The following is a 15,973-nucleotide window of genomic DNA, read 5'->3' as shown; positions in this document are numbered from 1 at the left end:
TAAATGAGACAAGCATATCTTTATGGGTGCTAGGAATTAGAGCAGACTGAACGACTAAAGCTGTGAACAAATGAAGTAAGTGTTGGGAAGATCAGGAAATTAAATGAGGTGAAGTTATCGGGGCAAATGATGCATTTACAGAAGACATGTTGATAAGCTTTTTRTTATTGCCACTTAAGAGACTTGTAGATAGAAGGAGCATGAAGAGAATATTTTATCACTTTCATCATTAAAGAAAATTGTGAGATAACAAGTAGAGGAAAACAGCCAGGAAGGCTTCATAAGGGTTAAACAGCACCAATGAGAAGCACGCTGGGATTACAGGCGTGCAGATGAGCTGCAGAAGKAGAATTGTTCAGTTGTGAGAAGGCAGAAATGGAGAGAGCAGGCGTGTGGGAGAGGAAGTTGGCTTGATCACAGGATTTCCGTCAGAGACACTTTGCACTGCAAGAGCAAGCATGGATGGAGCAAACAGTGAAGGTAAGCTGGTGCTGTGGGTAGGTATGACAGTTCAATATGAAAAGAAAGAAAGAAGAAAAGAAAGAAAAAAAAGAGCCTGTGGTGGATGAAAKTTGTATGTGTGGTAAATACACAGTTACRACATTGCTACTGAAGCARACACATTTTTCTCAACATTAAAATGCAAATGAAGCTAAAGGATGTGCAAGTTTCATTTTTAGTCAATGCTACTAGTTGGTATTATTTCTTTACCGTTTTTTTCCCACTTACTTTCATCATTTTGCTTTTCCTTTTTACCAGTCTACAAGACATTAGTTTTTGCACCTTCTTGCACTATCAGGGTACAAAGCTCTGAAATAATATTTCCCCTTAAAAAGACCTTACTTGTCTGGTGTTGCTAGGATGTAAATGCACCTGCAGCCACAATCTTTTGCTGTTGTCATATTCCATGCCAGCTAAAAATAAGTGAGACAACTAAGACTTGTTAAACCGCTTAACAGATAAGATACAGCAGCCAGGCTATGCCCTGAGAAGTGTTCAGGACCACAATGGTTCATTGCATTGTAATTATAATTTTACTTTTTTTCTATTTCTTTTCCTAAAAACACAGAAGATGCCTACAGAAGTTAGGGAGGATGCCTCACACCAGACTTTTAGTTACCAGAAATACTATTTCAAGCACTATAAAGATAATAAGCATCGTATAATGTTATCAACACATTGTTTTATGGTCAGGTTCATGGRATCCAAAGCTTTAGAAGAAACCTTTGAGATTCTACTACTGTAGAATGGCTTTGTTCGGGAGCACATAATGTCATTTTCTCTTGACATGTKGGGCCACTTTAAATTTGTGCGTCTGCATTATTAAACCATCGTGGGAAGTGCAGCAGGAGGAAACCCGGGTAATTGGCTGCAGCTCCAGATGCAGCCGCTCGCTCATTGGAGAGCGGAGGATTCTCCCAGTACTAAAATTAGACCATCTCCGCCCTCCAGAAATGCTTCTGGAAACAGTGAGCGAGAAATTGTGACACAGCCCCAGGGCCGGCGGTGGGCAGGGAGGTGCACAGGGCCCTGCTCCCGGCCAAACTGCAGCCTCTCGGGGGAYACGGAAAGGTGGTTTGGAGGTTATGTCCTGGGCAGCTGAAAAAAGAATGCACACRATAAAGAAATTGCAAGAGATTCATGTTAACAGTGTTTCACACAGATATTAAATTCAACATTTCTTATGTAATAATAGTTCTGAAGTGTTCAGAATGCAGGCAGAGGAAGCCTTTGAACTGCTAAATTTAAGCAAGGGCTGTCAGACTTGTGCTCATTGACTTTGAAAAGAAATGACTTGCTGAATTAACTGCACTAAACTAAAAAAAAAACTGGTGAACTCTTTCTATCAGCATTTTTTAAAAATAAAACATGTTTATCCATTATCTTTGTGAAGCTGCAGTGTTTACAGTGTCTTCAAATTAAATATTGGATAAGGTACTTTTATTAAAGAAACAAATGCCATGTGCCTGTGTTGGTGAAGGAAAGCCTGTATCTGAATTTGTCTTGTGCACTTGGAAGCTTTATTTTTTAAGGTATGTGAATAACAACTTCAATTTTAGGGTTTTAAATACATTTCAAGCTGGCTGCAAGGAAATAATTGCACAGTTTTGTTTCTTGTTTCTATTTTTATATTATTCACATTACTCATGAAAGAGGTTAAGGCAAAGTGGCTTTYCTTACAGTAAAACCAGCTTTTGCTGTAAATTTGCTATTTCCTCAGCTAACCAGAGCACAGAGTGCCAGCACCTCCAGCTCCAAACATTGGGGGTTTTATTTGTTTTTTTCTGCTTTGCATTTACTTTCAGTCTGACATCATTAAAATTTAAAGCCAGCACACCTACGGTTTCTCTCTGTCCCTTTGTCAGCCTCACCTCAAGGGGTCGAGTGCAATGGCCAGTTTTGGCTGAAGTCACCAGCAGGCCCCAGGTGCTGCAGCACCTCGGGTCCCCCAGTTTTTGAGAACACGAGGGGACAGGGGCAGGGAGAGAGCAGCAGGGAGAGGAGCAGGGCGAGGAGCAGCTCGGCAGTTATCGGGCCGCTCGCAGCCCACACCCCGATAGCGCGGATCCAGCTGGCCCGGGGCCATCCCGCAGCGCCGGTAAACAAGGCCGGGAGGTGACAGCGGGGCACCCCACCATGGACCGCGATGGATGGACAATGGCTGTACTGCAGTTCCTCCCAGCTGAGTGTCCCCAGGGAGATGGGGAAGTAGGGAATGTGCAGGGAGCAAAAATATGGCACCGTGAGGGTAAAATGTGGRGGAAATCCCCAGAGAATGCCGCTCCCCAGCTCTAAGGCCGASCTCATCATGGTTTAATGCACCAAACAGAGAAGGTTTCCTACTCGTTACATTTTTTTGTCACGAAAGTGGCACGGGGTAGACTGCAATTCCCAGGCAGAGCTGAGAATCACCATTAGACAGTTGTAAATTGCGGTCAGTGCTCCGGGTGTGCCGGGAGCTCCCGCGCCGCCGCTGCTGCTCAGGCGCCTCCACAGGAAACCTCCCCACAAAAGCTGATAAAGAACCTGGGTAGGGCTGCTGTGTTTGYCTTTTCCCCCCCGCCAATAAACTGCGTTACCTCGCTTCACGAGAGTTTGCGGTGAGCTCATGGCTCCCTCAGCAGTTCTGAGCGTGAGGTGAAACCGACAGAAAGCTTTTATTGTCAGGGAGGAACGAGGTTATTGAGATGAGCCCCCGAGATCMCGCCGCTCCCCCCTTGACTCCCGCACCGCACACGGAGCCCATCCCGGGGCAGTCGCGAACCCGGTTAATCACGGAACCCGCGGCGGGCCCGGGCTGTGAGGCGCGCTCCGCCCTCGCCGCCATCACCACACCGCTCCCGGCCGCCATCTTCATCCCGCCCCGCCGAGGCCCGCGGGCGCCATCTTGTGCCCGGGGCTGAGCCCGCCATCGCCCGGCAACGGCGGCGGATCGGCCGAGTGCCCGAGGCTGCAGTACAGAACCCGGCCCCGGCCCCGAGGCAGGTGGAGTGGGTGACCCGCGGGCTTTGCGGCATAGAACAGGTGTTTGCAGCCAGGGAGAGTCTGCGTGCCTGCGTCTGGTCAGGGCGGATGGTGTGAGCCAGGGCTGAGAGCSTAGGGACACGGCGGGCAGTGGGCGAGGGAAGGGCAGCAGGTGCCATTGTGTGAGTTCTGTGAGGCTCTGACACGRCCCCCCCGCAGCATCCTGCTCTTGCAATTCTCTCTAAACAGTTGAGAGAGCTGGGGGTGTTCAGCCTGGAGAAGAGAAGGTTCCATGGRGACCTTASACCCCMTYYCAGTGCCTAAAGGGGCTCCAAAAGAGCTGGATAGGGACTTAGGACAAAGGCAGAGAGAGGTAGGAAAAGGGTGAATGGCATCCCACTGACAAATGACAGGGTTAGATGGGATATTGGGCAGCAGTTCTTGGCTGTGAGGGTGATGAGACCCTGGTGCAGGTCTCCCATAGAGGAAAGAGAGGCTGCCCCATCCCTGGAACTGTTCAACGCCAGGTTTGGATGGAGCTTGAAGTATCCTGGGATAGTGGAAGGTGTCCCTGCCCATGGCAGGTGGAACTGGATGGTCTTTGAGGTCCTTCCAACCCAAACGATTCTGTGATGAAAAGAAAGTCACAATTAGTCACAAGCCTGTAGGAAACCCCGTCACTGGTTGTGAGAGCACTCACAACACAGTTCTGTGCTCTCAAATTGCCAGTGCATCTGCTCAGTCAGAAAAYMAGCACTTTGTCTGGAGCCCATGAAWASAGGAATTAAGTAACTATTGAGCTAAAACTTACAGGTTGACTAGCTGTTTCAAGTTGTAAGTCCCACACCACAATCTTGATATGTGAGWATACAGATTTGGGATTTGAAGGAACCCATAGTTGGTGGATGGAGGGTGTGGGAGTACAGGGAMCCCACATCAAGTTGTGTGATAATGCCTCTCTTTCCTCATACATTGTCTAACTCAGTAAGTAACATTATATTTTTGGCTTATTTTCTACGCAATGCCACTGCACTGAAAATGGGAATGTGAACTACAAGTTGCTAATGAGTGCAGAGAATATCTCGTGTAGATTTTGTGAGTGGGGTGACCCTCTGTTCCTGGAGTGGGTGYGAGTGTCACCCTAGGTAGACAAACTCCAAATGTCATGAACTGGTGTCATTGCAGTACGAAAGGGACACCTGAATTCTAACTYAAAAGTCAGGATGGAGGCCATAATGCCTGAACCTCAGATTTATGTGGAAAGAACTCTGGCTATCATCAAACCAGATGTCATCGATAAAGAAGAAGAAATAGAGCATGTCATTCTCCGGTCAGGATTCCACATCATTCAGGTAACAGGCTGTGCTCCAGCGAAAATAACTGTAGTTTATAAATCAGGAGAATATTTAACTTCTAGCAATCAAGCCAGAAACTAAGAGTTTATGTATCCAAAAATTGATTTGTGTTTTTCTTACATCATCAAACATTGCTTCCAGATTCTGTAAGGAGATGCTTTTTGGTGCATGGGATGGAACAGGGAAGACCTACTATTTTGCTGACTTCAGGAAAATACAGACTTTGTTAATAAACTCAGATTTACCAAACATACGGAGCAGATGTGTGAACTTTCCAAAGTGACTCTGTGGAGAGTGCATCGTTCAGGGTTAGGGTTCAACTGAATATTAGAGAATTAATTTAGTTCAATACCTGATGCAACCTGACTAATTTTCAGTTTCACTTTTTTTGGCAGTAAATGGACTTTATGAATATTGAAATAAGCTTATGAATATTCAAATATACCGGACCGGGCGGCCGCTGGGGGGCGCTGCGCCCTCGCTCCTGCRGGCGGGGAGGCCCCTCCCCCTCCTCCCCGCATTGTTTTATTTGGTTTGGCTTTTTTCATTTCTTTCCTCACCTTTCTGGTTGTTTTATTTATTTGTATTTATTATTTGCATTTATTTATTTATTCATCTCTTGGAGCTACTCCAGAGGAGGTAATGAAGATGCTCCACAGGCAGGAGCCCTTCTGCTCCAGAGCCAGGCTGGGAGAGCTGGGGGTGTTCAGCCTGGAGAAGAAAAGTTTCCAGGCTGACCTTAGAGCCCCATCCAGTGCTTAAAGGGGCTCCAAGAGAACTGGAGGGGACTTWAAACAAGAACATGGRGTGGCAGGACAAGGGGGAATGGTTTCCCACTGACARAAGGCAGGGTTAGAATGGATATTGGGAAGAAATTCATCACCATGAGGGGTGGTAAGGCCCTGYACAGATTGCCCTGAGAAGCTGTGGATGCCCCATCCCTGGAAGGGTTCAAGGCCAGGTTTGGGGTTTGAGCAACCTGATCTAKTGCAAGGTGTCCCCATGGCAGGGGGTTTGAAACAAGATGATTTTTTAAGAYGTCTTTCAAACCACACCATTSCATGTTTCTGTTGATTCARTATATATCAGAAGATGAGACAAAATAGATTGTTTATTTAATTACAATATGTTAGTTGAGTCTTCTGATGTCTGCAGTCACTTTGACACCAAAGTTATTAGGACTCTAAGTATACAGTACTCTTGTGTTGTATAAATTTGAGCTCAAAGAATGCACTTTGAAAACTTTATTGTCTGCCCTGTGGTTTCTGATAAGCTCCCCAAATTGTTCTGATCCTGGCCACCTGCAGGCTAGGCAGCTATTGGGAGAGTCACAAAGCACTGAATGAAAGRTAGAACAATTGTATAATTAACAGTGTGGGCTGGAGAGAAACTTGTTTAAAAGTAGAACATTATGCTGTAGCAGCTGAGTAATAAAATCCTGCCTTTGTAATACTCTTCATTTTTTCTGTACAGTGCTCTGTCATCCAGCAGTTAGAAAATTCTCTAGTTTGCCTGCGCTAAAATCACATCTTACTTAAATGGGCTGTTTGCTTAATCAACTTGGAAAACTTGCTCTTTGTTACTGTGTTTCACCAAGAGGATCAGATTTGGGAGACTCAGATTAGTTTCAGAAGTTACTCTGTGTTCTGCACTTGAAAATATGACTGCAGCAGAAGTACTGTATCCTGCCTTTTATGCTCTGAGCTATTTCAATGTAGCAAGCTATTTAAATTATTTTTTTGTCTTTTACACTTTATAGAAACGGAAGCTCCAGTTAAGCCCAGAGCAATGTAGCAACTTCTACGCAGAACAATTTGGAAAAGTGTTTTTYCCCAATTTAACAGCCTATATGAGTTCTGGCCCTATAGTTGCTATGGTTCTTGCTAGAAATCATGCAGTCTCATACTGGAAGGAATTGCTTGGACCATCCAACAGCCTAAGAGCTAGGATAACTCATCCTCACAGGTAASTCACTGACTGGCTTTGGGCAAGTCAGTAAGATTTTGTCATTCTCTTTTCTGAGATCAGAATTTTTTTTTTGTAAGTTTTTGCTTGTACAGTACAGACACAGGCTTCTTATCTCTTCAGGTTTGTGTAACAGCTTTTCACCATTGTTTTTTAGTATGCAGAATTCACCTATTTTAYAGGGAACGCTGAGTGCACAAACTTAGTTTTAGGTAGCTACTTCTTATGTTTAAAAGACAATCAAGCCAACATCTCGTTAGTTAGTTCATATCTATTGCTCTTCTGTACTCTAAGGCTGCAGAGAATTGGAAGGGATTTGCAGTTGCCCTCCAAGCAGTTATTTTCCTTTGTTTTTAGCTTAAGAGCACTCTATGGGACTGATGAGCTGAGGAATGGGCTTCACGGCAGTCTCAGCATCTCCTCAGCAGAGAAAGAAATTCGATTCATATTCCCAGAAGGTAAAATGGTATAGTTGGTTCATTGCCAGTCGTGGGGAGGATAGAGTTCTTTCCTGTTCTTCCCTGGTATTACTTGCCCAGACTCCAGATACAATTGATTTAGAAGAGGTTGGGTTTGTTTGCTTTATAGGGTTGTGGATCTCTTTATAAGCTGCCATTTTCTGCTATGAAAGGCTTACCAAAAATCTATCTGAAGAGCCAGTGCAGTTACAGAAATTGCTTCCACTTTTCAAACTCTGCTCTGGGARCTGTAGCAGACAAAGCTGGTAAATGAGAGGATATAGGAAACTATTACACTCCAGCGAGTTTTTCTGGCACTGTCAGCCCTGGAGACTCCTGTTGACGTGAGAAGACTGACTCTCTTCTTGGATTCCAGCTGAGTAATTCCTATTCAAAAGCAGCTGGATGCTCACATGATAGTGCAATTCCAAAGTAAGGTGCCAGAAAAAAGGGGCTGAGAACCTGGAAAGGCTGCCAGAGGATCCCTGTTTATAATGTAACAGGATTTGTCTTTTCACCAAAAGGTGCAAGTGAAACTGCTAGAAAAAGGCGTGTACTGATAATTTTTGTCAGCTCTATCAGTGAGTTTAATCAGACATGTTGCACTTCTGTGCCAACCTTACCCATTGTAAACCATGTCTCTTCTCCTCACCCTGACAACAAAGCAAGACTAAAGGTGAGATTTTTAGGGTCTTCAGAAACCAGCTTCAGACTGCAAGAAGAAAAGTGCTGAACATGGGATATATTGTTTCCTTCTGCCCCAAATGCATCTTCAAGGATAGAGGTTTTCCCCAGATGATCTGATTTCCCCCTATTTTGTAGTAGACTGTAATTAGTAAAATTACCTCAGGGACATTTTAAAGAAGTTTAGGGAGTTTCTTTGCAGTTTGTTGTGGGAGAAGCTATAAAACCAATGATGTATTATTAACTTATTAAGGAAAAGAGCAGCTCACATATAAACAACCTTTGAAAGAATGCTGGGTTTAATCACTCTACAGGTTGCTTTCTAACACCTGTGGTTCTTCCTTACAGCAATCTTGGAACCTGTTCCCACTGGGCAAAGAGCTCGGGATTACCTGAACCTGTACGTGAAACCCACGCTGCTGGCCGGGCTCACTGCCCTGTACAAAGAGAAGCCAGCAGACCCCATGGTATGTGCAGTGCTGTCAGCTSTGGGATGCAGTTACCTGGTGTTAGTAAAGTCTCTTTTTATAGGAGAACTACTCWGCTGTTGAAGAGCTGTGCTGTTTTAGCTGTCAACTAATGAGCTACTCAAATAACRTTTGCTTTCAAGAAGTTGATTTGTTTGTTAGAGATGAAGCAAGGGTATGTTTWCAATCCCTCAACAAAATCAATTTTCTTACATCTGGAAAAACATGGTAAATGTTTTTGTGTCTTAGTTCCAGTCATTCATACTAGTACTTCTGTAAGCATGCAGATAATTAATCCATGTGACAACTTGCTGGCAGTCGTGGTGGATTTTATCATCATTATCATTGCATTTTTCTAAAGGATACATTTCAGGAAAAAAAAAAGCCTTAAAAATCACTTGGGGTGTTCCTGTGAGCTATGTRTTATACATGAGGTCACATTTAAGATACTTTGATTGTTCCAGCTTTATAATTTGTTTACTTTATCTGTATGTCTGGCACTRTTACCATAGAAATCTAGAAAACAGAAATGAAGTCCATTCCTTTGCCCAAAGGCCAAACCGATTGTATCTGTTCCTAACCAATGTGTGTCTGGCCTGTGGTTTAGTACTCCAAATGATGGAGAATCTACAGTCTCCCTAGGCAATCGGTTTCAGTGCTTAATTATACTTGTTAAAAGCTTTCACTAAAAGATAGCCTAAATCTCCTGGCTCCAATTTTAAGCCCATTACCTTTTTTTTTCCCTCCTCTTTTATTATCCCCAGAAGACAGTGGAGACAATGTAATATCTCCCTTTTTTTGCAGCAACCTATTGTATATTTGAGGAGTATTCCCATCTTCTTTCCCTTCAGTCATCTATTCACTATATTAAATACTGATTTTTTTCTTGTTACAAGTCCCATTTCTCTAACTCATTGTTTTGGCTTCCAGTTAATCTACATTCTTAGCACAATTTTCTAGTCAATTATGTGGTATYTAACAGTAACTTCATTGAGACAGCGCTTTCCTTCCTTGCTCATAAGAAAGCTATATGAAGCRATGTCAATAACTTTGCCAAAAACATTCTATTTGTACCTTCTTTGTTGTCCATAATGTTTGTGACCTTGTAAAAGAAGGAAAATAATGTTGATTTGATAGTGCTTCACAAAGAGATACTGCCTATTGCTTTTCAGTTTGTTATCTGCTAGGTGCCTTACAGKGAGAGTGTTGGAATGTTTTGTTTTTTCCAGGTTGTTTTTTTTTTGTTCTTCTTCTTTCCTTTCCTTTTGGAAATGGCATCAGAAAGCGTCTGTCAATTCAGAAATACTTGCTGTCAGCACAGAGATTGTCTCAGCCAATTCCTGAAGTAATACAGGATAAAATTATTTGGCTTCAAATGATTTTAGGATTTCTTTTTTTCCCAAAGTAGTTCTTCTAAGGGCTTTTGTGTTTTGGGATATTTTGTTYGTTTGTTTTCCATTTCTGTCTTGGATTCTTCCAACTGCTCCATTCTTGCTGGCTTTACCTGTCCTGGTGCTCTGCTTGGCTCTCTCTTTGCAAACCACCCTTTTTGCTTGTGGTAGTAAAAGGAGAGTGTTGCTTGCCTTCTCTGTCTGCTGTTCTGTCAGTTCTTCACTTCACAGTGTGGTATGAAGTTTTTTTGTATTCAGCATTCTAGAAACTAATTGTCAACAGCCTTGGGAAGTAAATAAGGATGTGTTAAAAACTTTGCTTTACAAGTGGAGAAATCGAGGCAAAAGGTTAATTTGCTTAAGGCCAGGCCCAGRCTGGCAGATGGAATTAGGACTCAAGGCATTCCTGCCTCCCACATTCTCATTTAAGTGYGATGTTCTGGAAAACTTAGAAGATGGATTTCAAAAAGTAACCATGTTTTGGTTTGAAGTTTTAGAAACTGTAAGGTGATTTCAGTACAGAAGGCTAGAACTTGTAATGAATGATTACTGGATGAAGTRTCTCTAAGTGCTGTCAGCAGTAATACTTCATTAAGCAGTTTCATGCATATAGTGCAGCCTCATTCCAAAACAGAACTGACTGAATTATTTGAAGTATGGCTCAAATGTTCTTACCCTTTCACAAAGATAAACATTGCCAGGACAAGTCTTCTAAAGGTCAGTGTGAATTGTTCAAAAGCAATATAAACTGTGAAGGTTTAAAAGAACATTTTTAAAAAAACAGGTCATCTGTATGTCCATTTTTTTCTGAAAAGTCTTAATTTTGCAGCACAGTAGGAGAGTATCTCTGGAAGAGGTTTCAAATAATGCTTTTGATAKTCTTCTATACACTTAATAGAAAGTAACAGAAAGCTGAAAACATTTKGGTTTTTTGTTCACAGATTTGGCTTGCTGACTGGCTGATTGAACACAATCCTAATAAACCTAAACTACAATATCGTGTCTCTGAGGAAGGGCATCAGCAGTGAGAGGCTTGGTGGACATCATCTCAAGCATTCCAGTTTACAGATGTGTATTTCGTCTCTGGTGTATCCTTTGACKGTATAACCAATACTGTGTGAAGTAAATGCACTTGTCATAACTATTTGTGTCTTCATGGGATAAATAACCTTACATTTAACCATGTTGTAGTGGTTCTAGTACCTTCTCTACTGACAAAGTGAATGTAGATTGACATGGTAAGTTTATGGCATTGGGTGATTAGAAAAAGGSAATGTTCTCAGTGGGTGTGACTTACTGTTTTTTCCCCCATTTTGCTTGGTTTGGCTGTGTGGGAGTGCAAAGTCACTTAGAGCAGTGTGGATTCCCGAACAACATCCACCTGGCCTGTGCTTTGTGRAGCCAAGAGTTGTGTTTCAGCTATTTTTTAGCAGACATAAATTCAGTTATGAAGGRAGKTATGTGGATATAATGTARAAAATAATTRCTGGAGGCATATTAGCAACTTTGAAATTTTAATTGCTGATTACGTCACCCAGGCAAGGTTGCTCTTGAAGATGATTCACTTGAGTCTGATGTATTTTGTCAGAAYGTAATTTGAAGGACTTATTTGAAGATACATTGAATGCACCTCTCCCATCTTGGTGGCAAAAAGCTCAGTGAATATAAATCACAAGAAGATGGATTTTAGTCAAGGGCCAAGGTTGTCTTGTAGCATTTTTTTGCAAGAATGGTGCTTAATTGGAACAGCTGACCTTACGAGTGTTTCCTGTGTTATCCTGCTACTAAAGGAATGCAGATTTCTGTTGTTTTCCTCAAACTTTCAAGGGTTCTGGTGAAGAATTTCAAGAGAGTGCTCTTCCACTGACAACAGGTTAATCCCATGCTACTGCCTTTTATGACGTAACTAATTTTTTTGGGGGGGATGTGGGGCTTTTTAAATTTCTTCAAAGAGCTGTACTTATGCTGTTAACTTCAAGTTTTGTATCTTATGGTTTGACTGGCTAGAATGAAGAAAACTGTAATTTTCATAACTCTGAAATATGAGTATGCTTGACTAATKCTAAACAAACAAGCAATTTCATAATTTGTTTCATGAAAAAACTTGCTTCCCCAATTTGAGTAATTATGAGAAACATAAGTCATTTGTCTGTAACATCAAACCTTGTTTAAGTGAATTGTTTATCCTCTCAGTGGAACAAACCACTATTGCCAGCCCAAATAATAAACATTTAGAAACTGGTCCCTACAGTATCAAGACCTAAAATCTTGGGACTTCTAAGATAAGGAAAAAAAAAGAAAGCCTAAACACTCAAATAATAAAGAATAAAAATATGAGGTGGTTAGAAATACAGTAAACAGATCTGTTTACAACCAGTTTATTTTGCCTATAATTATTGTCCCCATATGTGTCTGATTGCTCCCAGTACAGGATGGTTGTGCTTTGTGGTTTCCTGTCAGCCAAATAAAAAAATCCATTTTCTGAAGATGCCAGAAATTCAAATTCTGTGAATTCACAACACATTTCCCTATATTTTGTTAGTTACTATGACAGTTGCTTGCTTATTTTGATGTGATACTGCTGGACAATAAATACATCCTTTATGTTACTGCTGAAATTGTCTGTTTTGCTTTTGTGCCAGAGCTGTTATGTTGGATGAGAGTTGGTGGTGGGTCCTTACTGGGGGATGGAAGAGAGGACAAAGGCAGCTGATGTTGTAAATGTCATCTTTATCACTCAGACAATATAAACTCTCAGTCATTCAGGTGTTCATCTATGGTGGAGTTATTCTCTGATGTTGSAGCTAACACCTTCAATTGCTGATGTTTGTTTCCCTTTTTCCAAAGARAAGGTGGAAAGAGAGAAGTTGCCTTCATTCCATGGGTGCCATCCTGACTCACTGTATCCATACACACAGGGCAAGTACTGATCCAGCTGAGATCCTGAGGAGCCAGCAGTTATAAGTGGATGTGAGCAGAGGGGCAGTCCTGGGATGTGAAATGGCCAAGCAGCCTGGTCCCGTGGGGGAGCTGTGACACCACAGGAGAGACTGTTGAGGCACATGCTGCTACATTTCTTATGGTCTTTGGGTTTTTATGTAGCCCAGAGTGAGACAGGCTTGGCCAGGGTTATAAATSCATAGCACAGAAAATGTAGCTTTAGAAAAAAAATCCCAGATTAACTGAAAGATGTCTTTCCATTCGATGTCATCAAGGTGAGATATTCTCTGTGGGAATGAGTAACCTGTCTTCTCCCTCTGTCAAGTCAAAATAATTGCCTTGCCTATTGAGTTTTATTGGGCATTTTTAACTTTGACATTTTAGTTTTACTGCCTGAGTGCTGGAATAGAGCTATGTCCATAAAATGTTCAGTCTGTTTCCCATAATTCTGTTTGTCCAACAGACTTCCTCCTGGAACTTTGCTTATCATATGCTTGCTCTCGCCTGCCCTGGAAGTTGGAAGTATACAGATTGAGCTACTCTTGAAGTATGTGRCTGTTCAGCCTTCCTGTCTCATAAGGGATTTATTATCTTCAGGARTACTTAAACTGCCAGGAACCTTGGACATACTTTAAAGATGTCAGAAGCCTCAGTTAAAGGCAGTTTCCCTTTGCCTGCATCTGTCAGAGCGTTCCAGTGTGCCAAGCTTCAGAAATGAGTCACTGGTCAGAGCTTTGGGGCTATCATTCAAAATGTTTAAGATTGTTTCATGAAGATTTACAAACCTTCATTTTTTTTGTGTAGGAAAAGAAGAGAAGATTTGTGTTTCTTCCTTCATTTAAGCTATTAATCTTGGCCATCCTTTAAAGAACAGTTGATGAGGGTCAGTGTTGATTTTAATTCATTCAGTTAGAGTAGTCATCAACATAATTTGTGTTGTTCTGCACAATAAATGGCCATTTTCGGTGCTACCCAACAACTCATCCTCTGAAAATACTGTGGCTCTTYGATTTCCCTTAAAAAAACAAAATTGGAGGAGAAATTAGTTCTATTTTGTTGGAAACTGCACATCGTTAAGAGATAACTTGCAATTGTTTTTGCAGTACTATCCTTTCAGTAGATTTGTCCTTGGACTACAAATAGGACTTCAGTCCTCTCTACTCATTACCTTCTGCTCTGTTTCACTCTCACAGACTTGGCTCCAACCAGCATGGCAATGCCACCAGGACCATCACAKCAAATAGGTACTTTCTAGTTCTGCTGTTGGTGAAACAGGAAAACCTGCTGCTTTAGGATGGTCAATCATGAGCAGCTGCCTGCACCTAGGAATCTCCCCTGGTGTGGATGAGCTCCTCTGGGTGTGGAGTGTGTCAGCAGCGTGACTGATGTGTGGAGTCTCCTTGGGAGGATGCCTGTCAGATCATTGTCATGCTGCCTCCTGCCAAGTGATCRTGGAGACACTGCCAAAGCTCAGGGGAGGGCTTTTTGTTGGTCTTCTGAGCCAGAAATGAGGTATTGTTGTGAGACGAAGCAGTTGGTGGGAGAAGAAGGCAGTTTGCAGACAAGTGGGTGAATGATACTCTAATAATGGTAACACTGAAGGATTGAGAATTCAGTTCAYTGCTTGTGAGTGTTTTAGGGCTGAGGGAGTGATGCTTCCACAAAAGATCTGTGTGTTGTGCCTTGCTGGGTGTGCTTATATTTGTCTTGTATGGCATCAGTTTTTGTTCCCCAAGAACTCCTTCCTAACTCATCTTGCTTATCTGTGCTGCTATTCTGAAGCATGATTATTAAAAAAAAACCCCAAAACACAACTCTGGTACCATATCTGCAACTTCGTTACCATTATATTTAATTGAAAAGCCTTTTCACCTGGGATCTGAGTCAGCCTGGATGGATCTTCTGTTTGGCCAGAGAGAAAAGGCAGTTGGGTGCAGTCTGTCAGCTGCAGATTGCCTGAGGAAGGAATCACATATGAACTCACCCTAAATTCCAGGGAATTTTTTATGTGCAAGTCCCCAGTGTGGCTCTAAATACTCTTGGCTTTAGTAAACTACCCTACAAACCACTCCTGCTTCTTTATCATCTCTTTATAATCAATGCATAAGCTCTCATTTCCTTGCAAGGGGACAGTTGTGGTTTTGTTGTCTTTCCAGAATCTGCACTGATTGTCAGGTTAGGAAATTCTGCATTTCCAACATCTTAYTGCTATGCTGGCTGGTGTTTCTTATCTCTCTTAGGTGTTGTAAAGCGTTTTCTTACTGGGTGGCATTCCTGGTGSCGTGTGAATGAGGCAGTGTTTTGTCCATGTTTAGTTTTGTGTCAGGCCTCGTCTSTGTGTGTGTGAGAAAATTCCCAGGAGTGTTTAACGGACGCGTGCGGACAAATCTCCTGCACGCCCCATAAAGCACTTTACTATGGGCCACTATAAAGCAGTCATTACAGAGCAATRTTTAAACTTCTGAGATTAACACAGTCTCTCAATTGCACTTACTTATTTTTATAATGTGTAATTTAGCAACTGAACTGTGAAAAGTTATGGCATAGCAAGGTCTTCTTAAAAACAGTGGTTCCAACTGTGCTTTTAGGTTGCTTCGTTGTAAATCTGGAGCAATTCCATTCTGTTACTTAAAAGAAAGGGGGAAAATGTGATCATTCCTGGGAGCTGCTCAGATGGTGWATGTGCATCTGAAATGTATTGTCAGGTGTTGGCATGGCACATTTTCCACATTTATGGAAAGCAAAGAGCTCATGTCTGATTTTTCAGAAGCCAGACTTGGATGTTGCTGTTCCCTCTATGCAGAACACTTTGGCATTTACCATTTTGTTTAGGGAGCTGTGCAATGGTATTTTTGCCTGGATGAAGGAAGTTTGATCAAGCCTCTGTTGAAAACCGGATGCTTTTTCTGTGGCTGGCACACATCTCGATAGCCATGAGATCCTTTCCTTCTACTTACCATTTCCAACTGAACTATCCCACGAGGCTATTTCAGAACACTTRTTTTCTTCCCAGCTCTTCCATGTAAATATACTGAATTGACCAGCAAAGTTTTGACCGTGACTGTCTTTGTTTTGCAAAGTTCTCTTGTAAACAGGCACTGTGGGGCTTCCCCAAATAGCCCCATCAGTGCAACTGAATGGGAGCAACAAAGGCATAGGAAATGAAATGTCCATTCCTTTTCTTATTCATGTAAATGATAGTTTATCAWACTGTTTATTAGCTCCATGTAGTCAGGATCTGTGATGGT

The 15,973-nt window shown here is 42.2% G+C and overlaps 1 protein-coding gene across 1 annotated transcript; it reads left to right on the top strand.

Annotated features, from left to right (window-relative positions):
• Nucleotides 1–4,311: 4,311 nt before the first annotated feature.
• Nucleotides 4,312–12,394, top strand: NME5 (NME/NM23 family member 5). The gene is made up of 5 exons (XM_057373722.1): nt 4,312–4,817; nt 6,580–6,785; nt 7,143–7,243; nt 8,276–8,394; nt 10,727–12,394. The coding sequence occupies exons 1-5, from the start codon at nt 4,689–4,691 to the stop codon at nt 10,811–10,813; spliced, it is 642 nt and encodes a 213-aa protein (XP_057229705.1). The 5' UTR covers nt 4,312–4,688; the 3' UTR covers nt 10,814–12,394.
• Nucleotides 12,395–15,973: the final 3,579 nt, after the last annotated feature.

This window comes from Malurus melanocephalus, unplaced genomic scaffold (assembly GCF_030028575.1).
Source record: "Malurus melanocephalus ecotype Western Australia unplaced genomic scaffold, MMel_1.1 scaffold_205, whole genome shotgun sequence".
In the NCBI taxonomy this organism is placed as follows: domain Eukaryota; kingdom Metazoa; phylum Chordata; class Aves; order Passeriformes; family Maluridae; genus Malurus; species Malurus melanocephalus.
Note: the sequence above shows the minus strand (reverse complement) of the source record. Positions and strands in the feature narration are given on the sequence as shown.